The sequence below is a fragment of the Cetorhinus maximus genome, chromosome 5 (assembly GCF_964194155.1).
Source record: "Cetorhinus maximus chromosome 5, sCetMax3.hap1.1, whole genome shotgun sequence".
NCBI lineage: Eukaryota > Metazoa > Chordata > Chondrichthyes > Lamniformes > Cetorhinidae > Cetorhinus > Cetorhinus maximus.
In genome coordinates, this window is record NC_135883.1 from 170,326,592 (window position 1) to 170,350,644 (window position 24,053).

The 24,053-nt window shown below is 44.3% G+C and overlaps 1 protein-coding gene across 1 annotated transcript in view; it reads right to left on the reverse strand.

Moving 5' to 3' along the window:
- Nucleotides 1-24,053, reverse strand: part of LOC144681152 (dynein axonemal heavy chain 8-like) — a 1,929,890-nt gene that overhangs the window by 1,173,303 nt on the left and 732,534 nt on the right. The window contains exon 26 of the mRNA XM_078542879.1: nucleotides 18,524-18,759. Within this exon, the coding sequence (XP_078399005.1) occupies nucleotides 18,524-18,759 (236 nt within the window). The remainder of the gene's footprint in view (nucleotides 1-18,523; nucleotides 18,760-24,053) is intronic.

The window sequence follows — 24,053 nt, forward strand, 5'->3', positions numbered from 1 at the left end:
ACCTTCTGGACAAAGTAATGTGGGGCGCACTGGCTGCAAGGGTGTGGGAGGTCCCAAACCCCCGAAAATGGAATAAGTTTTTGGGTGTGCAGCAGCAACACAATGGCATGTGAGACCATGGTGATAGTGGTCACAAATGGGATAAGGTGACTTTGGAAGGTGGTGGAGAGGCTAATCCTCAAGGGGACAAGGGTCCCTCCTATATGACCCAGATGTCAGAATGCCTCAGTCAGTGAATGAGCATTGTTGCAGCATTAACGATTGCAGCAACCATCAGTGGTTTGGATGGTGGGCACACAGAGTGGATGGGACTGTGGACCTCAAATACCTGCCCGCTGGACCCCAGCCTCGCTGCCCCCAGCTGCCCTGGTCTCCTGCCTCCTGGCCTCCATGGCCTGCTCCTCAAATGGGGTGAGGCGCTGGAGGAGGGCGCGCCTACCTCCAGTCCTCAGGCGCTCCCGGGCATTGTGGTTACTTTTGGCCTGCAAAACACATAAGAGGATTTATTGGGGCAGGTCGCTCATGTAAACTGCACGCACATGCCGCACCCCAACCACAGTGGGCCATCTGAGGCCTCCAGCAGCTCCTGTCCACACTACTGGTGATGAGTCCCCAGAAGATAGTACGGCTGGTCCCAACCCCCTCCCCCAATGGATACCTTGGACACATTCAGCGCCCATCACTTTGAATAGCACACGGGTCCTAGCGCCCATGGAAAGGAGGATCAAATAGGTGTGGCGCCGATGCCAGCAGAAGGGACTTGCCCAAAAGACCTTGAGGCACCCCTTGGACCATGTCATTACCATCAATATGACATGTGTTGGAGTTCTGAGTATGTCTACCGGCCTCCCCTGCAGTTTGCCCCCAAAATACTCAAATGCCACAGAAACCAACATATGCTGCGCAGAAAGCCCTTCTTCTCCTCAACCACTAAGACTGATGTAAGCATTGTCAGTACCCATTTGCCCATCCAGTGTGCGACAGATGCCCTATGCAGTAACGGCAGCCATACATGGTGGGGTGGGGGGGCAGGGTGCAAAGGCTAAGGCTGCCTTCTGCCCCAAATAGCCCAGACAGACATGGTACTCACCTATCCGGAGCGCAGCAAATCATTGAAGCATTTTTGGCAGTGTGTGCCAGTGCGTCTGACGTCATCATGGGCACTTACAGCCTCACCCACCTCGTCCCACGCCTGGCTGGTAACATGGGGGGCCCTCCTCCTCCCATCCTCAGGATAGAGAACATCACGTCGCTGGCCCACCTCTTCCAGGAGGACAGCAAGGTGTGCGTCCGAGAATCTGGGTGCACAGTCGCCCCACCCCCTCACCACCATGGCCTCTCCTGCAGCCTGCCCCCCTCCTCCTCCACCTCCTCCTCCTCTGCCATCCTTGGAGCATTTCTACCTCTCTGAGTGGCCATGGTGCACTGCTTCAAGCAGGCTGCCTGGCCACTCTTTAAACAGGCTGCCGGCTCCCCATTGGAACCGGCAGTCTGAGGTCGTCCGGCCCCACGACTATTTTCCCGTTCTCCACGGGAGTCGCTAAGCAGCAGTACGGGCCTTAATTGGCCCGCCCATGGAAAATGGCGGCGCGGCCCGTTTCGTCAGCGGCAATCGGCCGCCTGCCGGCCGCCAAGCTGGTTAGGCCAGCCCAACCCACGAACATAAAATTTTGCCGTTTGAGTTTCATGTTAGCATTGCAGCATTTTGAAATTTATGTTGCAAACAATTCATCAGAAACAACTATTTGTACAGACCACAATTCTTTGAAGTTTTTGGACAAATTTCGAGACAAAAGTGCAAGGCTTTTCGGATGGAGTCTATTATTACAACCATTTAATCGACATATTATACATATTGCTGAAAGAGAAAATCTGTTCGCAGATGCAATATGAAGAGTTTGAAGCTTAAAGGAAATTGGGACATTTAAGAAAAAACTGGACACTGAACTGAAGTGATTTCTGTTGATACCAAGGACTTGTGTTTTTATATTATGTTCATGCATGCATCTGGTAATGTAATAGTGCAATGAGTATAGGAGGTAGTGTGAGATGGGTTATTAAAATGAAGTCGTCTTTTAGAATTATGACAGTTCATTTTCTGTTAAGGAAGGGGGTGTCATGAAGCTATTAATGTATATAATATTTTGGAAAATATTTTTCTTTTACAGTAGAGGTTTAGTCTGCAGGTGTGTCTTAATTGGATTAAAGCCAGCTAGTCTGGGTGCTTTGACGGGTACTAGTTTTGATATGTAAGGGAGATAGTATGTATTTGCATTTTTGAAAACAGCATTCAAGGAGGGTAAAAATTGATGTCTTTCTAGCGGCTACCAAGCAAAATGTTTATATTACTAATAAAATTGGTATTATGAAATGGGTTTCATTGTTAGGAGGTGAAATTCAAAGAGGTTGGTGAGACAATGAGAATTCAAATTCAATCAGTGGTGGGAGATATAACTTCAGTAGTTTTCGGGTATGCAGAGCAGAGGCAATGTGAGATCAAAAGGCAGCTGCAAGCCTCCAACTCTCGCCACACGAACCAGAGTGAAATAACCTCATCTTGAATTCATAAGGTGAAAATGCTTTGCCTGGTGTCTGGTTAAGTCTATGGGTTGCTGTTGCCTTAATGGAGATTAGTTCAATTTGTTAAAAGTTATGATAGTAGTAATTGGTAGCCATGTATACATATATTTTTAACCTGTATAAGTTAATAAAATGTTTCATTTAGTTTAATATAAAACCTAGAAAACTGATGGTCTGATTCCTGAATTTAGAGTCGCATCTCAAACATAACACTTAAAATTATAGGTTATGACAGTTGTTTAAAGTTTCCCTCTTGAATTTTAGATAACTCCGCTTTACCAACTGCATCGGTTGTAACACCTTGCCATTTGTCAGCACAAGCCTGGATATCGTCCAGGTCTTACTGCATTTGGACATAGACTGCTTCACTATCTGAGGAGTCGTGAATGGTGCTGAACATTGTGCAATCATCAACGAAAGTCCCCACTTCTGACCTTATGATGGAAGGAAGGTCATTGATGAAGCAGCTGAAGATGGTTAGGCCTAAGGCACTACGTTGAGGAACTCCTGCAGTGATGTCCTGGAACTGAGATGATTGACCTCCAACAACCACGACCATCTTCCTTTGTGCTAGGTATGACTCCAATCAGCAGAGAGTTTTGCCCCTGATTTCTATTGACTCCAGTTTTGCTAGGGCTCATTGATGCCACACTCAGTCAAATGCTGCCTTGATGTCAAGAGCAGTCACTCTCACCTCACATCTGGAGTTCAGCTCTTTTGCCCATGTTTGAACCAAGGCAGAAATATGGACAGGAGCTGAGAGGCCCTGGCAGAACCCACACTGAGCGTCTATGAGCAGGTTATTGCTAAGCAAGTGCCACTTGATAGCACTGTTGATGACCCCTTCCATCAGTTTACTGATGATTGAGAGTAGAATGATGGGACAGTAATTGGCTGGGCTGGATTTGTCCTGCGTTTTGTGTGCAGGACACACCTGGGAAATTTTCCACATTGTTGGGTAGATGTCAGTGTTGTAGCTGTACTGAAACACTTTGGCTCGGGGCGCAGCAAGTTCTGCCGCACAAGTCTACAGTACTATTGCTGGAATATTGTCAAAGTCCGTACCCTTTGCAGTATCCAGTGTCTTGAGCTGTTTCTTGATACCACGCGCACTGAATTGAAATGACTGAAGACTGGCATCTGTGATGCTGGGGACTTCCAGAGGAGTCTGAGATGGATCATCCACTCGGCACTTCTGGCTGACAATTGTTGCGAATGACTCTAGATTCATAGGCTCACAGACATTTACAGCAAAGTTGGAAGCCATTCGGCCCATCGTGTCTGCGCCAGTCAACAAAGATCTGACTACACTAATCCCATTTACTAATCCCATTTTCCAGCACTTGGCCCATAGCCCTAGAGGCTATGGCAATGTAAGTGAATATCTAAATACTTTTTAAATGTTACAAGAGTTTCTGACTCAACCACCCTTTAGGGCAGTGAGTTCCAGGCTCCCACCACCTTCTGGGTGAAAATATTTCTCCTCAACTCCCATCTTAGCGTTTTACCTCTTGCCTTAAATCTATGCCCCCTGGTTATTGACCCCTCTACTAATGAAAAAGTGCCTTCCTATCCAACCTATTTACGGCCCTCATAATCTCACACATCTCTATCTGGTCCCTGCTCAACATTTGCTGCTCCAAGGAAAACAACCCCAGCTTATCCAATCTTTCATCATAGCTCAGACCCTCCAGCCGAGGCAGCATCCTGGTAAATCTCCTCTGCACCCTCTCCAGTGCAATCATACCCTTCCTATAAAGGTGGTGACTAGAACTGCAGGCAATACTCCAGTGTAGCCAACGCATGGTTTTACACATTTCCAGCATAACCTCCCTGCTCTTGTATTCTATGCCTTGGCTAATAAAGGCAAGTATCTCATATGCCTTCTTAACTACCTTATCTACCTGCCCTGCTACCTTCAGGGATCTGTGGATATGCACACCAAGGTCCCTCCGAGTTTCAGTACTTTCCAGGGTCCTACCATTCATAGTGTAATCATGTTAGCCCTCCCCAAGTGCATTACTTTTCTGGGTTGAATTCCAATTGCCACTGCTCTACCCACCTGACCAGTCCATTGATATCCTCCTGCAGTTTACAGCTATCCTCCTCCCTATTTACCACCCTACCAATTTTCGTGTCATCCATGAACTTCTTGGTCATACCCACTACATTTAAGTCCAAATCATTTATGTACACCAAAAACATCAAGGGCCCCAGCACTGAGCCCTGCGGAACCCCACTGGAAACAGACTTCCAGTCACAGAAACACCCCTCTACCATCACCCATTGCTTCCAGCCTCTCAGCCAATTTTGGATACAATGTGCCACTTTGCCTTGGATCCCATGGGCTCTTACTTTGTTGGCCAGTCTGCTATGAGAGACCTTATCAAAAGCCTTGCTAAAGTCCATGAAGACCACATCAAAGGTATTGCCCTCATCAACATTCCTGGTTACCTCCTCAAAAGATTCGACCAAATGTGTCCCTTAACAAATTAATGCTGACTATCCCTGATTAATCCGTGTCTCTCCAAGTGCATATATTCTGTCCCTCAGAATCCTTTCTATTAACTTTCCCACCATTGAGGTTAGACTGACTGGCCTGTAATTTCCTGGTCTATTCCTTCCTCCCTTCTTTAATAATGGGACAATGTTAACAGTCCTCCAGTCCTCTGAGCCTCACCTGTGGCCAGAGAGTATTTGAAAATTACTGCCAGGGCCCCTGGTATCTCTTCCCTCACTTCCCTCAACAGCCTGGGATACATCTCATCCAGGCCTGCTTTTCATCCACTTTTAAGGCTGCTAAACCCGCTAGTTCCTCCTCTCTCTCTATGTTAATTTCCTCTAATATTTCACAGTCCTCCACCCTGATGTCGTCGTCTTCAATTGTGAAGGCCAACGCAAAGTATCCATTGAGGACATCTTCCAGGTCCACACACAGATTACCTCTATGGTCCCTAATTGGCCCTACTCTTTCCCTAGTTATTCTCTTGCTTTTTATATATTTAAAAAACCCCTTTGGGTTTTCCTTTATTCTACCCACCAATGCTTTCTTTTGAACTCTCTCAGCTTTCCTAATTTCCTTATAAGTTCCCCCTTGCACTTTTTATACTCCTCTAGGCACTCTGTCATATTGAGCCCTTGGTATCTGCCATAAGCTTCTCTTCTTTTGTTAATCCTAACCTTTATGTCCCTTGACATCCAGGGTTCTCTGGATTTGACCCCCCCACCCCACCCACTTTGTCTTTATGGGAACATATTTGTCTTGTACTCTCACTATTTCTTCCTTGAATGCCTCCCACTGCTCTGACACAGTTTTATCTGCAAGGAGCTGCTCCCAGTCCACTTGGGCCAAATCATATCTCATCTTAGTAAAATTAGCTTTTCCCCAGTTTAGAACTTTTATTCCCAGCCCAACCATATCCTTTTCCATAATTATCCTAAATCTAACTGAGTTATGGGAGCGAATTTTCTGCATGCCTTGAGGGCTGGTCGGGCACAGGCGGGCGCGGAAGCGATCACCACCCATGATCGGCTGCGCGCCGCCATTTTACATTTGCAGGCCAATTAAGGCCCGACCAGTGTGATGCACGGCCGGTAGCACTCAGCGTTACCTGTGCGAGCGGGGGGAGGAGGGAAAGAGCACAGAAATCTCCCAGAGGCACAGAGCTGCCTCAGGGACATTAAGTACAAAATAAAACTTCATAAATAATAAAGTTAAAAATTCACATGAGCTGTGACATGTTTATGAATTGTGCAAAAATTATTTATTTACTTCATAAAACCTTCAGGAAACATCATCCCGCCCGGGCATGTTAGTGGGGTGGTAAAAAAGGCATTTGGAACACTTGCCTTTATCAATCGAGGCATAGATTACAAAAGTAGGGGAGTCATGTTGGAGTTGAATAGAACCTTGGTGAGGCCACAGCTGGAGTACTGTGTGCAGTTCTGGTCACCACATTATAGGAAGGATGTGATTGCACTGGAACGGGTGCAGAGGAGATTCACCAGGATGTTGCCTGGGATGAAACATTTAAGTTATGAAGCGAGGTTGGATAGACTTGGGTTGTTTTTGCTGGAGCCAAGAAGACTGAGGGGTAACCTTATCGAGGTGTACAAGATTATGAGGGGCATGGATAGGGTGGATAGGGAGCAGCTGTTCCCTTTAATTGAAGGGTCAGTCACGAGGGGACATAAGTTCAAGGTGAAGGACAGAAGGTTTAGGGGGGATGTGAGGAAAAACTTTTTTACCCAGAGGGTGGTGATGGTCTGGAATGCACTGCCTGGGAGGGTGATGGAGGCGGGTTGCCTCACATCCTTTAAAAAGTATCTGGATGAGCATTTGGCACGTCATAACGTTCGAGGCTATGGGCCAAGAGCTGGTAAATGGGATTAGGTAGGTAGGTCAGATGTTTCTCACGTCGGTGCAGACTCAATGGGCCGAAGGTCCTCTTCTGCACTCTGTGATTCTGTGATTCCTCTCCGCCTGAGCAGCTGAACCACCCATAGTGCCATAGCTTTGACTCTGATTGGCCTCCACATAGGAACCGTCATTCTCACCGTTTTCCAGGGTTTGCGAGCGAGATGCACTTGGGGGTTTCCCTCACTACCTGCCTGGCCCCCTAATGCTTCAGCCTTATCTTTTACACTGATGTCCTTGGCTACTCTATCATTGAGGATGGGGATATTTGTGGAGCCTCCTCCTCCAGTGAGTTGTTTAATTGTCCACCACCATTCACGACTGGATGCGGCAGAACTTCAGAGCTTAGATCTGATCCGTTGGCTGTGGAATTGCTTAGTTCTGTCTATCATTTGCTGCTCATGCTGTTTGGCATGCAAGTAGTCCTGTGTTGTAGCTTCACCAGGTTGACACCTCATTCTTAAGTATGCCTGGTGCTGCACCTGGCATGGCCTCCTGCGCACTTCATTGAACCAGGGTTGATCCCCATGATTGGTGGTAATGGTAGAGGGGGAATATGCTGGGCCATGAGCTTACAGATTGTCGCTGGGTACAATTCTGCTGCTGCTGATGGCCCACAGTGCCTCATGGATGCCCAGTCTTGAGTTGCTAGATCTGTTCAAAATCTATCCAGCACAACACAATGGAGGGTATCCTCAATGTGAAGACGTGACTTTGTCTCCACAGCATCTCTGTCATGGATGGATGCATCTGAGGCAGGCAGATTGGTGAGGATGAGGTCAAGTATGTTTTTCTCTCTTATTGGTTCCCTCACATCCTGCCGCAGACCCAGTCTAGCTGCTTTGCCCTTTAGGACTAGGCCAGCTCGGTCTGTGGTGGTACTACCGAGCCATTCTTGGCGATAGACATGGAAGTTCCCCACCCAGAGTACATTCTGTGCCCTTGCCACCATCAGTGCTTCCACCAAGTGGTGTTCAACATGGAGGAGCACTGATTCATCCGCTGAGGGGGGTGCTGAAGGTAATCAGCAGGAAGTTTCCTTGCCTACGTTTGACCTGATGCCATGAGACTTCATGGGGGCCGGCATTGATGTTGAGGACTCCCAGGGCAACACGCTCCCAACTGTATACCACTGTGCCACCACCTCTGCTGGGTCTGTCCTGCCGGTGGGATTGGACAGGCCCAGGGATGATGATGCTGATGTCTGGAACATGATCTGTAAGATATGAGTCCATGTGTATGACTATGTCAGGCTGTTGCTTGACTAATCTGTGAGACAGCTCTCCCAATTTTGGCACAAGCCCCCAGATGTTAGAAAGGAGGACTTTGCAGGGTCGACAGGGCTGGGTTTGCTGTTGTCATTTCCAGTGCCTAGGTCGTTGCCGGGTGGCCCGTTCGGTTTGATTCCTTTTTATTGACTTTTTAACAATTTGATAGCACTGAGTGGCTTGCTAGGCCATATCCGTGTCATTTAAGAGTCAACCATATGACTGTGGATCTTGAGTCACATGTAGGCCAGACTAGGTGAGGACAGCAGATGTCCTTCCCTAAAGGGCATTTAGTGAATCAGATGGGGTTTTTACGATAATCAACATAGTCACCATTAGACTTTTAATATAAAAGCAAAATGCTGCAGATGCTGGAAATCTGGAACAAAAACAGAAATACCTGGAAAAACTCAGCAGATCTGACAGCATCTGTGGAGAGGGATACAGTTGACGTTTCGAGTCTGTATGACCCTTCATCAGAACTAAGACATATAGAAATGAGATGAAATATAAGCTAGTAGAAGGGGGTGGGACAGGAGAGCTCGATAGGGGGCCAGTGATAGGTGGAGGCCAAGAAGAGGTGGCCAAAGATGTCATAGACAAAAGGACAAAGGGGTGTTGATGGTGGTGATATTATCTAAAAGATGTGCTAATGGGGACATTAAGGGAAGCAAGCTAGTGGCAGATGGCCCTATTGGGGTGGGAGGAAGGGACCGAAATGGGCTAAAAGGTGAAGATGAAACAATAGATCGAAATAAATTTAAAAATAGGAGGGAAGAGAAAAAAATAGTTGTTAAAAAAAATTATAAATTATTGGAAAAAGGGGGATCGGAAAGGGGATGGGGATGGAGGGGAGAGTTCATGATCTGAAATTGTTGAACTCAATATTAAGTCCAGAAGGCTGTAGAGTGCCTAGTCGGAAGATGAGGTGCTGTTCCTCCAGTTTGCATTGAGCTTCACTGGAACATTGCAGCAGACCAAGGACAGACATGTGGGCATGAGAGCAGGGTGGTGTGTTGAAATGGCAAACAACAGGGAGGTCTGGGTCATGCTTGCAGACAATTAATTCCTGATTTTTTACTGTTAGATCATTCAGGAAGCAGTTGCTGCAAATGTGCAGATTCAGCAGATTAGTGTAAATCTGACGATCAGTCAGCATGCTGGTTTGACATCAGCATTGATATTTTGGAACTTAATGCAACATTTAATGTCCTTTGTTATCCTCACCCACCCAAACATGGATTCAGTGGCAGGAAGGAGCACACCATTGAGATCAGTTGTGGATTAATTTCCATTGAATCCTGTTGCAATTGTAAAGTTTATGGTGCTTCTCAGAGTTGTTAAAGTTACTTAAATCTTCAGGGAGTCTTCTGGTACATGCTTAAGGACTTTCTCCTGATTTCAAGGATTTTGCACGTACCACTTGCTCCCAGATATGGGTGCAAGCGCTTGCATCCCCTTGGACTCAACATGACAGGGTGAATAAGCAGAGGTAACACAGAGGAGGACAAGCTGCTAGAGGAGAGAAAAAGAGCAGGAGGGGGGGATATGGCAGCCAGCCATATCTGCACAAAGTGTTCAGGGGACACTTCGCCTACCTGAACCTTTGCTAAGAAGTTTTTCTGGTGTTTCTGCTTCACTAATGAAATCTTCAGTAAAATCTCAACTACAGCCTCAGAGCAGGGAAAGGTTCACAATGCCAATAGGGTGCAAAGGTGACCAAGACTGTGAACGTTTTTGCATCTGGCTCAGGCTGAAGTAAGCCATATTTTCACAACCTTAAATGTTAATTGTGTTTCTCTCTTCAGAGATGCTGCCAAATTTGCTGAGCATTTCCAGCAATTCTGTTAATACATCCCATTCTTTCTTACTTGAAAGGAGGCAGAGGTGAGAGCCAGATTTGCCAAGATTGCACAAATCCCCATGTCACTTTGCAGGCACTGCACGTCAATTCTGAGATGTACTGCAACCGAAAAGGATTTTACTTCCTCAACACCCACCTGGTGTTTGACCATACTCAGCACATCAAGCAAGTCATTACCCAGTATTCTGGCAGCAGTACTAATGCCTTCATTTTGCGGCAGCCCACTGTGGCATCTGTATATGAGCCACCATAACAATTCACAGAATCACAGAATCTTAATGGCACAGAAGGAGGCCATTCGGCCCATCATGTCTGCACCAGCTCTCCAAATAAGCATTATGACCTAGTGCCATTGCCCTGCCTTCTCCCCGTACCCTTGCACTTTGTTTCTATTCAAATAGTTATCTAATGCGCTCTTGAATGCCTCGATTGAACCTGCCTCCACCACACTTCCAGGCAGTGCATTCCAGACCTGAACCATTTGTTGTGTGAAAAAATGTTTTTCTTACATCACATTTGCTTCTTTTGCAAATCACTTTAAATCTGTGCTCTCTCGTTCTTGATTGTTTTACGAGTGGGAACAGCATCTCCCTATCTGCTCTGTCCAGCCCCCTCATGATTTTGAAAACTTCTATCAAGTGAATTCAGGGGGTGGTGACTGGGTATCAAGAGATAACAGCTGACCGCTTGACTGATGACTCTGGTGCGGAACCCACATACATGTAGACAATGCATAGACAATGAAAGTCATGCTGCCACACAATGTTTGATAGAACAGACAGCTTCTGCTGTCTGGATTGCTCTGTGGAGCCATGTAGTACTCATCTAGTGTGCCACAATTTGTGGTGGTCACCATTATGAGGTCACAGATCTAGCCACCATCTACTCTGCAAGCAGGTGGCACAGGAGAAAGAGAAGTATTGTCCAATTCTGGTCACCACATTTTAGAAAGAATGTGAGGTTCCTTAAGAGAGTGCAGAGGAAATTTACCATAATGGTTCTGTGGATGAAGGATTTTAGCTTCAAGGTTAGGATGAAAAAGCTGGAATTGTTCTCCTTGGAACAAAGGAGATTGAGGGAGATTTGATAGAGGTGTACTAGATTATGGCAGGTTTAGACAAGGTAGAAAAGAAAAGCTGTTCACATCAGTTAATTGTACAAGGACTGGGGTCACAGATTTAAGGGTTTTAGCAAGAGATGCAGTGGTGATATGAGCAAGAATTTTTTGAGGCAGCGAGTGTTCATGATCTGGAACTCGCTGCTTACAAGGGTGGAGGAAGCATTGAGGATCAATCATTTCAAAAGGAAATTGTATGGGCACTTAAGGGAAATAAATTTGCAGGGATTTGGGGATAGAGCATGGGAATGGGAATGGCTGGATTGCTCTATGGAGAGTTGGCATGGACTTGATGGATTAAATGTCCTTTTCTGTACCGTAATGACTTTATGATTCTGAGGAAGTACAAAGCCACTTTCTGGCCACATTGTCCATTATCAACCCATATGATTGAAATACCAGTGAACACAACACTAATTCTCTACTCACCAACAAAAACTAGGTGGAAGTGTGAGTTGTGAGGAGGGTGCAAGAATGCTTCAAGGGGATTTGGAAAGGCTAAGTAAGTGGGCAAAAATTTGGGAGCTGGAATATAATGTGAAGAAATGTGAGGTTATTCACTTTTGTTGGAAAAAACAGAAATACAGAGTATTTCTCAAATGGTGAGAGGTTGGGTGGTACTGAACTTCAAAGGGACTTGGGTGTCCTTGTTTACGAGTCACTGAAAGCTAACACACAGGTATAGCAAGCAATTAAGAAGGCAAATTATATGTCGGCCTTTATTACAATGGATTTGAGTATAGGGGTAAAGGTGTCTTGCTGCAATTATATAGAGCAGGGATAGGGAACCTACGGCCTGTGGGCCACATCTGGCCAGTTGCTCAATTTTATCCATCCAGCAGCAAGATTGCTGAAAATATAGACATATAACAGTAGCGCCTTTAAAATAGCATTTTTCATCATCATTACAAATTTGCTTTGGATAAAAGTGTCAGCTAAATTACTATAAGCATATTTAACATATAATATTCAAGTTCAGCCATCACATTAAAACGGTGGGTGAGTTGAATGTTTCTGTATTCTCCCTAAAAAAAACTAAATTAAGTTAATTTTTATGTATGTGTGGCCTGCGACTGATTTTGTCTATGTGCGAATGGCCCATGATAAGAAAAAGGTTCCCCACCTCTGATATAGAGCCTTGAGCTCTTGCTGTAGCCTTAACTAATTACCTTGCTAAATTCTCTTAATTTCTGTCTTCTGTTTGTTCTTCCCTGCCCGAGTGCTTCTAGGCTGAGCTACCTTAGTTTTTGCAGCATGATTTTCAGTGGAGGAGACTGCAAATGGCATTGCTGTATGACCTTTCTGAACCCTAAAAGGCCCAACTTTGAAGGCACCATGTTGGCATGGGCAGCAGCAGTCAAGGGTTGTTGTCCAACAGGCAACAGCAAAGACACTGTCAGATTGCCAGTGTAGGAGGATAAATGCTGCAATCCTGAGAGAGGTCAACAGGTTTATGCTCCGTGGACCCTCTGCAACTCTTGGAGTTAGTGCCTCTGCAACTTTAATCATCTATTGGAGTGCTGTGACACCCTGCAAGCTCATTTGAACACTGGTATCTGGAGTCAGATGCTGAACTTGTATGACAACAAACTGAGGTTGCATGAGAATAGCAGTCTGACCTTCCACACCAGTAAGCTGCCTTTCATGACTTCAGTCTGAGTTTCCACTGCAGCACGCCGACATTATGGCTTCTGTTTGTGCTACAATGGAAGTTAAGATTGTCTATCAGACCCTACATGATGTTTGGGTCTGCAGGTGTAATAATGGAATTCTTTACTACTTTCAGGCTGGAAAGAGTGTGCTCCAAGTTCTGCAGAAAGCATTGTACCAAGTAGCGCCGGGCAGCTCCATGCTCCTTTACAATGACCACAGGTTTCATTGTGCATTCCCATCAGCCTTTTTCCTTCAGCTGCCCCATCAAAGTTCTCATTTAAGTTCTCTGCAACTGAAGTCATGTTACCTCGCTCTCTGGAATCTGCGCTGACCTTTTCCCCTGCTGTAACTGCCACCCACATGTACCCGGTGCTTCGCCATATGCAGATTCCACTCCAAGATCACTTCTCAGGTATGTGCAGTGTCAATATCTGAGATGGTGTCCATGAGTGTGAGACCGAGTGACATTGTTCCTTTAAGAGATGAAAGTACTCGCATGGCAATACTAGATTTCTCAAAAGCCTTTGACAAAGTTCCACATGAAAACCTCTTGACCAAACTTCACTAACATGTAATCAGGGGGGAAAAGTTATTAAATTGGATCCAGCAAATCCTTACCAATAGAAGACCAAGAGTGGCATGTGATGGGGAAGCATCCTCTCCTAGTGATAACTTTTCCGCAGTTCCCCACAGAACTGTGTTGGAAGCTTTACTCTTCTTGACATACATAAATGACCTTCCCAACAAGTTAAAGACAGGGTACAACTATTTGCAGATGACTGCATGGTTCACGCATTAGGGAAAACTCAAGATCATATCAATTCACTGTAAGATGATCTTCTGGAATTGCAAAAATTGTAGGACCAATTAGAGATGGCATTTAATGCCAAAAAATGCTTTGCCATGTGCATTACCAACAAAAAAGATCCATTAACCGAAACCTTTAAGTATGGTAATCAAATTCTCCAACAGATAGATATATGCAACCATACCTGGGGGCTTCATCTTAAAAACAATTTTCAATGGGGGCTCTCACATTTAGCATATCACATCCAAAGCAAACAGGGTTCTTGAATTTCTGGGGCAGAATCTTTGGTATTGCAACAAAAACATCAGCATTTTAGCTTGCCAAATGTTCATCCAATTCTGGACTATGCAACTTGTGCATGGAATAGTTATATAGTGAGTGATATAAGATTGAAGAGATCGAAGGACATGCTGGGTGATTCTGCACAAAATGGTATGGGAAATACATCAGTGTCAAATCCAATCTCAAAGATTTGGAATAGTATTCACTACAGCAAAGAAGGGAGAGAAATAGACTGACCATGTTCTATAAAATTTGGAATGGACTGGTGGGAATTGACAGAAACAAATACCTGGTACCTCCTAGCATTGAAAAAACAGGAGGTGACCATCCACACATACTACAAAGACCATTTGTTTTCAAGGCAGTGTGTTTCAACAATTTTTCTTTCTAAGGACATTCCCACAATGGAACAAGCTGCCAAAGGAAGTAGTAACAGCTCCTTCACTTTAAATCTTAAAGACCCATCTTTAGATTATTGCCACTTATAAGTTTTCATTACCAGCTAGAGTGTAGTGTCAAATTTTGAGGTGCTGGAGCTCTCAAAAAATATGTTGGCCCTGTCGTTTCTAAATCTACCATTGCATTGTTTTCCTATGTATTAATTTAGTCCCCAAACATCAGTAAAACTATGTTTTTGAAGTGAAAAAATATTAGTGCCAGTAGGCATTTTATTTTGTTAGGAAATAGAGATAGTTTAAATTATATTGGTATTTGTAGGTGTTAGGAATGAGTTTAAGTTTGATTTGTATTTCTGTATGTGTGTGTTAAGAAAGGTCAAATTGAGTTTTTGTTTCACTTTAAAAGGGGCTCGCATTTCTAAAAAGAGTTTTATGACTATAAGCTAAGTAAAGCAATCAAGAGTAGAAAAAAACAGTGCTGTTGCCTAGCAACAGGGGTCTAAGGAGGCAGGTCCCTCCCACAGACATACAGAAAAACTAAAGAAACAGCAGTTTGTTTTGAGAGTGAAGTGTAGAGAGAAAGGCTCTAAGCTTCAGATTTAAAGAGACAAAAGCTGCAGAAAGCAGATTAAAAACGAGAACAGCTTGAAAGAGGCAAGAAGGTCCAAAGAGACAACAGAGGGTCTGTAACTCTTTACTATGAAGCAGTGGTACTGCTGACGGCTGAGTCAGTGAGAGAGAGTGCGTGGAAGACAGCTTGAATGCATGTCGTGACCCTGGGAAGAGGAATATCAGAAGGAGAGCTCAAAACCCTGGAGGTGAGCCCTTGTGGAAGGTGTCTGAGAGGAAGTGTCAGTTTAGAGAAGATTTCAAGGTGAGTTCTTGGAGAATGGAGTTTGGAAACATTCGTGTGAAAGACAGAGTTCAGTGAGAATGACTGGCTCACAGTATGACAAGCGTCTCGGAGGAGTTGAGGAGAGATCCATAGCATCTGATTGAGGTGGCATTTGCCACTTGGTTTCAGAGTGTCTGACCACAGGATGCCTATTGGTACATGGACTGTGTACTTACTGTGGACATTAGAGTATAAGGTAGCCTTTGTAACTTGTGTTATCCTTACAAATCTGTATGTATATATATATATATAAAACGGTATAGTTGTGGGTGAAGGAGTATTGCAATATAGTTCATCTTTTCTTGTTTAATAAATATTTTATTCTTTTGTTAAAAGTTCATCAGCTGACTCCTGCAACTCTGTTCTGTGGCTACTCTCCACATATCCAAACAAACAAATTAAAAGTTAGGATCTATCAAGCCGGGTTCCACTCTGGGATCAGGCTTGTTTAGGGGTAACCTCAGCTGGGATCATACCAAAGTGGGGGCTCGTCCGGGATTTGAAATGGGGACAGGGGAATTTTAGACACGGAATAGTAATTGGTTCGGGATTATCATTATAAGGTGGCATCTGTGAATCCTTTTTAACAAGTACATGGAGGTAAAGAGGTTCTGGACATAGAAATTGAAGTTGCTGTGAGGAATGGGTTGGAATTCGAAATGGCTTTGGAGGTTGCTAAGACTTTTTTTTTTACAGGTGGAGGATGTAACTCTGACTGGTTTACAGAAATTAACCAAGAGTAAGCTGATGGAATTGGCAAATAAGCTGGAGTTAGAAGTACCCGAAGGGATGAGGAAAGCAGACATAGTTGAGATAATAGCACTGGAAGGGGAAATAGAGAGACCACGTTCATCAGGGTTAGCTAAGATCCAGTTGCAAATGAAGCAACTTGAATATGCAAGAGAAAGAGAAGAAAAAGAAAGAGAATTGGAACTGAAAAAAACTTGAATTAGAGGCAAAAGAAAAAGGGTAGAAAAGGAAAAAGAGAGAGTATTTCAAAGAGAAAAAGAAATGAGAAAATTCAACCTCCAGAGGGAGAAATTATCAATGGAGGAAAGAGAGATGGAATGAGAAAGGGAATATTGGCTTAAAAGGCTAGACCTTAAAAAAGAGGTCTCAGATGCTGAGGAAAATTCTGATGATGAAAAAAGCTTCAACCGAAAAACCGAGTGGTGGGGTGCTTAAGTTTGTGCAAGCTCTCCCAAAGTTTGAGGAAAGGGATGTAGAGGCATTTTTTTTATCTTGTTTGAAAAGGTAGCTAGACAAATGAAGTGGCCAAAATAAATCTGAACATTAGTTTAACAGCTTAGGTTGGTGGGTAGAGCTCATGAGGTTTATGCATCGCTTTCAGAAGAGGTATCGGTGGATTATGATACAGTGAAAAAGGTTATTCTGAATGCATATGAGTTAGTCCCTGAAGCATTCAGGCAGAAATTTCAGAATATATAAAACTGCTTGGCAGAGTTTGAGAGGGTAAAGCAAAGTAATTTTGACCATTGGATACGGGCATTAAAGGTAGAGGCAACACATAAAGCTCTTAGGGAAATAATTCTCTTGGAAAAATTTGCAGTGCCTTCAGCATTTCTTGATATCACTTGGAGTGAATGGAATTGGCTGAAGACTGGCATCTGTGATACTGGAGATCTCAGGAGGAGGATGCAATGATCATCCACTCAGCACTTCCAACTGAAGATGGCTGCAAATGCTTCGACCTTATCTTTAACCCTGCTGTGCTGGGCTCGTCCATCATTTAGGATGAGGAAATTTGTGGAGCCTCCTCCTCCAGTTAGTTGTTTCATTGTCCACTACCATTCAACGACTGGATGTGGCAGGACTGCAGCACTTAGATCTGATCTGTTGGTTGTGGCATTTCTTAGCTCTGCATGCTGCTTCCACTGTTTGGCATGCAATTAGTCCTATGTTATACTTTCAACAGGTTGACACCTCATTTTTAGGTATGCTTGGTGCCGCTGCTGATATGTCTTCCTGCATTGTTCATTGAACCAGGGTTGATCTCCCCTTTTGATGGTAATGGTAATGCTGGGCTGTGAGGTTACAGATTGTGATTCAATGAAACTCTGCTGCTGCCGATGGCTCACAGTGCCTCAAGGATGCCTAGTTTTGAGTTGCTAAGTCTGTTCGAAATCCATCCTATTTAGCATGGTGGTAGTGCCACACAATACAGCACATCAAGATAAATAGATCTTTCTTGAAGTTTACTGTCCAAAACTGAACACATTACTCTAAATTGGGTCTAAGCAGGGCTCTGTACAATGGAAGCATCACTCCCTCACTGCATATCCTTCAGCTCTCACAATAAAATACCAACTGCACATGGCTATAAAGTTTCCAACAACTCCTCTATGATACTCCTACATGCCCCATTTTACCATGATTTTATGGTTCTAGCTAAGGAACAGCACCTCAATTTCCATATATTTATGTTAATTCTGCTTTACCATAACCACAGAATGATGTTAATGCAGAGTACACAGGGAACATATCTATTTTGTCAGTTTTCTGCTGGGCAGAAGGATAGAAAATGCCCTCTGATGTGTTTGTTGAAAACTCTCATCTCAGATCAATGCACACAGTGAAAGACACGACCAAGCCAGTAGAAAACATTGGCCAGGATTTTCTGGTCATCGGGCGGGCTCGACGGGGATGAGCGGGAGCCCACAATTGGGCTGCGATCGCCATTTCATGCACGGCAGCGCTCAGCGCTGCCTGTGATGGGGGGCAGGGGGGGCGAGCGAGGGAGTTCGTGCATTCGACCTGTCGCATGAGCAGGGACATGTTACAAATTAGTTTGAAGATTTTTTATTTCTTTTTTAAATCATTTATCGAAACCTCATCCCACCTGTGGATGAGGTTTCACAAAAAATCCAAAGGCCGCTTGGCCTTTTCGCCTTTCGCGAAAAGTTTCATTTAATCAGAACTTTAACAGCCTTAATAGGCCTGTTAATTGTCGGCGGGTGCTCTGCGAACTCCCATATGCATCCGAAATATCGCGCAAATGCGTAATGATGTTGGGACGCTCGCCCAATGTCGTCGCGTGCCATTTTATGCTCATTCGGGTCAGGTGCGTGCCCACCTGACGAGCGTAATATTCTGCCCATTACATTAATTAGAATGCTTTTCATTTAATGAGGTCAAGTTTAGATTTTAAAAACGTGAAAACTGAAGGTGGGAGAAAAGAAACAAATGTAGAAGACACACTCTGAAATGCAAGGTCACGTACCTCAATTGGTGCCAAAATCATATCCATCTGTATCTCATTATTTCGTATTTGTGACAAAGACTCCATGGCAAATCTAACATCATCCAAATCTTGAATAGGCCGAGCCAAATTCTTCATTTCTTCAGCGATAAATGCTGTTATTGCTGTCATTTTGCCTTTGTACTGTTCATTCAAAAACCGACAAAGTACCATTTTCCAAGCTTTGGCTTCCACCAAGAGAGCTATTTTTATGGATTCTAAGAGCAAGGGAAATAAGCAAATATTAAACTAAGTTCAATTATCATGTTGCTGATTTCATGTAAAAAGGTTAAATATTGTGGCTCCATAATTATATTTGCTATTGCAAGAGTATAGGTCTAAATATTTGATAGCCTTGTATTTCATTTTATTCATTCTTCAGATATGAGCATCACTAACAATCCCAGCATTTATTGCCCATCCCTAATTTCCCTTGAGAAAGTGGTGGTGAGCTACCTTCTTGAACCACAGCAGTCCAAGTGGTGTAGGTGCACCCACAGTGCTGTTAGGGAGTGAGTTCCAGGGTTTTGACTAAGTGACAGTGAAGGAATGGCGATATAGGTCCAAGTTAGTATGGTGCGTGGCTTGGAAGGGAACTTGTAAATGTGACCCCCAGGGCAACATCTCTCGTTCGCATACCACTGTGTCTACCAAATACACAGGATGGTTTTGTGAAAGCGAAATCATGTTTAACCAACTTATTGGAGTTCTTTGAGGAAGTACCCTGTGCTGTGGATAAAGGGGAACTGGTGTATGTACTGTACTTAGATTTCCAGAAGGCATATGATAAAGTGCCACATGAAAAGTTATTGCAGAAAATAAAAGCTCATAGTATAGGGGGTAACATACTGACATGGATAGACGATTGGCTGGATAACAGGAAGCAGAGGGTAGGTATAAATGGGTCTTTTTCAGGTTGGCAAGATGTAATGAGTGGCGTGCCGCAGGAATCAGTGCTGGGGCCGCAACTGTTTGCAATTTGTGTAAATGACTTGGACGAAGGGATTGAAGGGATGGTTGCCAAATTTGCTGATGACACAAAGATAGTTAGGAAAGTCAGTTGTGAAGAGGACATAAGGAGACTACAAACAGATATTGATAGGTTAAGTGGGCAAAGATCTGGCAGATTGAGTTTCATGTGGGAAATTGTCCATTTTGGCAGGAAGAATAAAAGAGAAGCCTATTATCTAAATGGTAAGAGATTGCAGAGCTCTGAAGTGCAGAGGGATCTGAGTGTCCTAGTGCATGAATCACAAAAGGCTAGTATGCAGGTACAGCAAGTAATTAGGAAAGCTAGTAGAATGTTATCATTTATTGGGAGGGGGGGGAATTGAATACAAAAGTAATGAGGTTATGCTTCAGCTTCAGCTACAGGGCACTAGTGAGGCTACATTTGGAGTACTATGCACAGTATTGGTCTCCTTATTTAAGGAAGGATGTAAATGCACTAGAAACAATTCAGATAAGGTTTACTAAACTAATACCAGGGATGGGTGGGTTGTCTTATGAGGAAAGGTTGGACAGGCTAGGCTTATATTCACTGGAGATTAGAAGAGTAAGAGGCGACTTGCTTGAAACCTTTAATATCCTGAAGGGTCTTGACAATATGGATGTGGAGAGGATGTTTCTTCCTGTTGGGAGAATCGAGAACTAGGGCTTACTGTTTAAAGATAAGGGGTTACTCATTTAAAGCAGATGAGGAGAATTTTTTTCTCTCAGAGGGTTGAGAGTCTTTGGAATTCCTTTCCTCAACAGGCAGTGGCAGCAGGGTCTTTGAATATTTTTGAGGCAGCGATAGATAGATACTTGATAAAAATGGGGTGGAAGGTTATCAGGGGTAGACAGGAGGTTACAATCAGATCAGCCATAATCTTACTGAGTGGCGGAGCAGGCTCGAGGTTCCAAGTGGCCTATTCTTGCTCCAAGTTCGTATGCTCGTAAGGGTTTCTGATGTGCAAACAGTCCGGACCCTCCAATCGCAGAGACTCCCACAAGTTTCAGCCTGAGATGGCCTTAGCATTCGTGTCAAACCGTGATCCCTCATTGTGGACACCCCAGCCAAGGTAGAATTCCTTCCTACATGGACCCTGCACAGCCCTTTTAGAGCTGCTGATGCTTCACTTAGATAATCTCACAGTCCTCGGCACAGTCCACGCACAGCCCCATTCTATCCTCTCTCTCCTCATTCACTAATATCCCTGTAATTCAATGTTGTCTAAAGCACTTTGATTGGTAACCATTTATGCGAGGTCTACTGACAAGCTTGATAAAGAAGCAAGCTGTTCAAGAACAGCTACAACAATGGCAATTACCCCGCAACGTGGCAAGTTTCCCAAGTATGTCCTGTACACAAAGAGCAGGACAAAACCAATCTGGACAATTACCGCCCCATCAGTCTACTCTCCATCATCTGTAAAGTGACGGAAAGTGTCATCAACAGTGCTACCAAGCGGCACTTGTTTAGCAACGCCCTGCTCACTGATGCTCAGTGTGGGTTCTGCCAGGGTCACTCAGCTCCTGACCTCATTACAGCCTTGGTTCAAACATGAAAAAAAGAGCTGAACTCCAGAGGTCTGGTGAGAATGATTGCCCTTGGCATCTAGGCAGCATTTGGCTGACTGTGGCGTCAAGGAGCCCTAGCAAAATTGGAGTCAATGGGAATCAGGGAGAAAACTCCCTGCTGGTTGGAATTATGCTTAGACAAAGGAAAATTGTTGTAGTTGTTGGAAGTCAGTCATCTCTGTTCCAGGACATAACTTCAGGAGTTCCCAGGCTTGGGCTGACAAGTGGCAAGTAACATCTGCGCCACACAAGTGCCGGACAATGACAACAAGAGGGACTCTAAACATCGGCCCTTGACATTCAATGGCATTACCATCGCTGAATGAATCCCCCACTATCAACATCCTGGGGGTTATCATTGACCAGAAACTGAACTGGACTAGCCATATAAACACTGTGGCTACAAGGGCGGGTCAGAGGCAAGGAATCCTGCGGCAAGTAATTCACCTCCTGACTCCCAAGCCTGTCCACCATCTACCAAGCACAAGTCAGGAGTGTGATGGAATACTCTCCACTTGCCTGGATGAGTGCAACTCCAACAATACTTAAGAAGCTTGACACCTTCCAGGAGAAAGCCCGCTTGATTGGCACCCCATCCACAAACATTCACTCCCTCCACCACTGATACACAGTGGCAGAGCATCTACAAGATGCACTGTAGGATCTCACCAAGTCTCCTTAGACAGCATCTTCCAAACCGACGACCGCTACCATCCAGAAGGACAAGGGACGTTCGCACCTGGAAGTTCCCTCCAAGTCACTCACCATCCTATCACTGTTCCTTCACTGTTGCTGGGTCAAAATCCTGGAATTCCCTCCCTAACAGAACTATGGGTATACCTACACCAGATGGACTGCAGAGGTTCAGGAAGGTGGTTCACCACCAGCTTCTCAAAGGCAATTAGAGATGGGCAATAAATGCTGGCCTGGCCAGGGCGCTCACATCCCATGAACAAATAAGAAAAAAATCTAGCTCATGGAATAAAAGGGAAAGTAGGCACTTGGATAAGAAATTGGCTGAGTGATAGGAAACAGAGTGTAGTGATAAGTGGTTGTTTTTCAGATTGGAGGGAGATTTGTAGTGGAGTTCTCCAGGGGTCACTGTTGGGACCCTTACTCTTCCTGATATATATTAATGACCTAGACTATAGTGTTCAGGGCATGATTTCAAAATTTGCAGATGATATCAAGATTGGAAACGTTGTCCACTGCGATGAGGATAGTCTTGAACTTCAAAAGCACGTAGACATATTGGTGGATTGGGCAGACAAGTGGTAGTTGAAGTTCAATAGAGGAGTGTGAAGTGATTCATTTTTGCAGGAAGAATATGGAGATACAGTACAAAATAAAGGGAGAAACTCCAAAAGAGGTGCAGGAACAGAGGTACATCAGAGTACATTAAAGATGACAGGGAATGTTGAGAGAGCCGTTAGTAAAGCATATAGTATCTTAGGCTTTATTAATAGGGACATTGAGTACAAGAGTAAGGAGGTCATGTTGAACTAGTTAGGCTGCATCTGGAGTACCGCATCCAGTTCTGGGCACCATACTTGTGGAAGATGTGAAGGCAATGGAGAGTATATACAGGACATTCACATGAATGATTCCAGGGATAAAAAACAGTAGCTATGAGGATATATTAGAGGTGTTGGGGCTGTCTTCCTTGGAGAAAGGAAGGCTGAGAGGAGACTTGACAGAGGTATTCAAGATCCTGAGGGGTTTGGACAGGGTAAATAGTGAGAAACTGTTCCCACTCAAGACAGCATCAAGAACTGGAGGGCAGAGATTCAAAATAATTGGCATAAGTGATGTGAGGAAAAATACTTTCACCCAGAAGGTGGCTGTAGTATGTAATGAACTTCCTGAGAGAGTGATGGAGGCAGATTCGATTGAGGTATTCAAAAGGGAATTGGATTGCTATCTGAAAAGAAAGAATGTGCAAGGTTAGAAGGATAAGGCAGGGAAGGGATTAGGTTGAATGCTCTTTCAGGGAGCCAGCACAGACTCTATGGGGCAAATGGCCTACTTCTGCACTGTGTTATGACCACCGCAGGTATTAATTGCTAAGCAAAGCAAATCCAATTAGGGAGGGGCAATAAATGCTGGCCTAGCCAGCAACGCCCACACCCTGTAAATGAATACAAAAGAATAAACCACATTGCTGTGATTCTGGAGTCACATGTAGGCCAGACCAGGTAGTGATGGCAGGTTTCCCTCCCAAAAGGGAACCAGTCGGGTTCATATGACAACAATGATAGTTTTATGGTCACCAATGCTCAGACTAGTTTTCAATTCTAGATTTTTTTTAATTGAATTTAAATTTCACCAAATTTGAACCCATGTACCCAGAGCACCAGCCTGGGCCTCTGGATTAATAGTTCAGTGACATTACCAATACATCAACATCCATTCTCCTTCTTCATTCCTGGAACCACTCTCATGAATCTTTTCTGTGTCTTCCTTGATGCTTTCACATTCTTCCAAAAATGTGATACCCATGACTGGAATCAATAGTACATTTGAGGTTGAACCAGTGTTTTATACAGGTTTAGCATAACTTCCTTGCTGTTGCATTCTTATGTCCCTATTTATGAAGCCCAGGGATCCAAATGCATTTTAATTGCCCTAGGAAGTGGCCCACAACCTTCAATTATTTGTGCACATATACCCTCAGGTTCCAATGATCCTACACCCATTTTGGAATCATACCCTTTATTTTATGTTACTTCTCCCAAGTCTTCATATCACTTCATATTTCTCTTAAATTTAAGTTGGTGGGAGGGGAGACGTCTGAGAGATCGAAAGCAGTGCGAGAGTAAGGACGCCAAGAGTTTGAAATGAGTGAGAATGGAGAGGTCCAAGAGTTCAAGTTCAAACCTAGCACGAGAGGGAAGAGGTCTGAGAGTTCAAAGACAGCGAGAAGGGAGAGGTTCGAGTGTTCAAAACAACT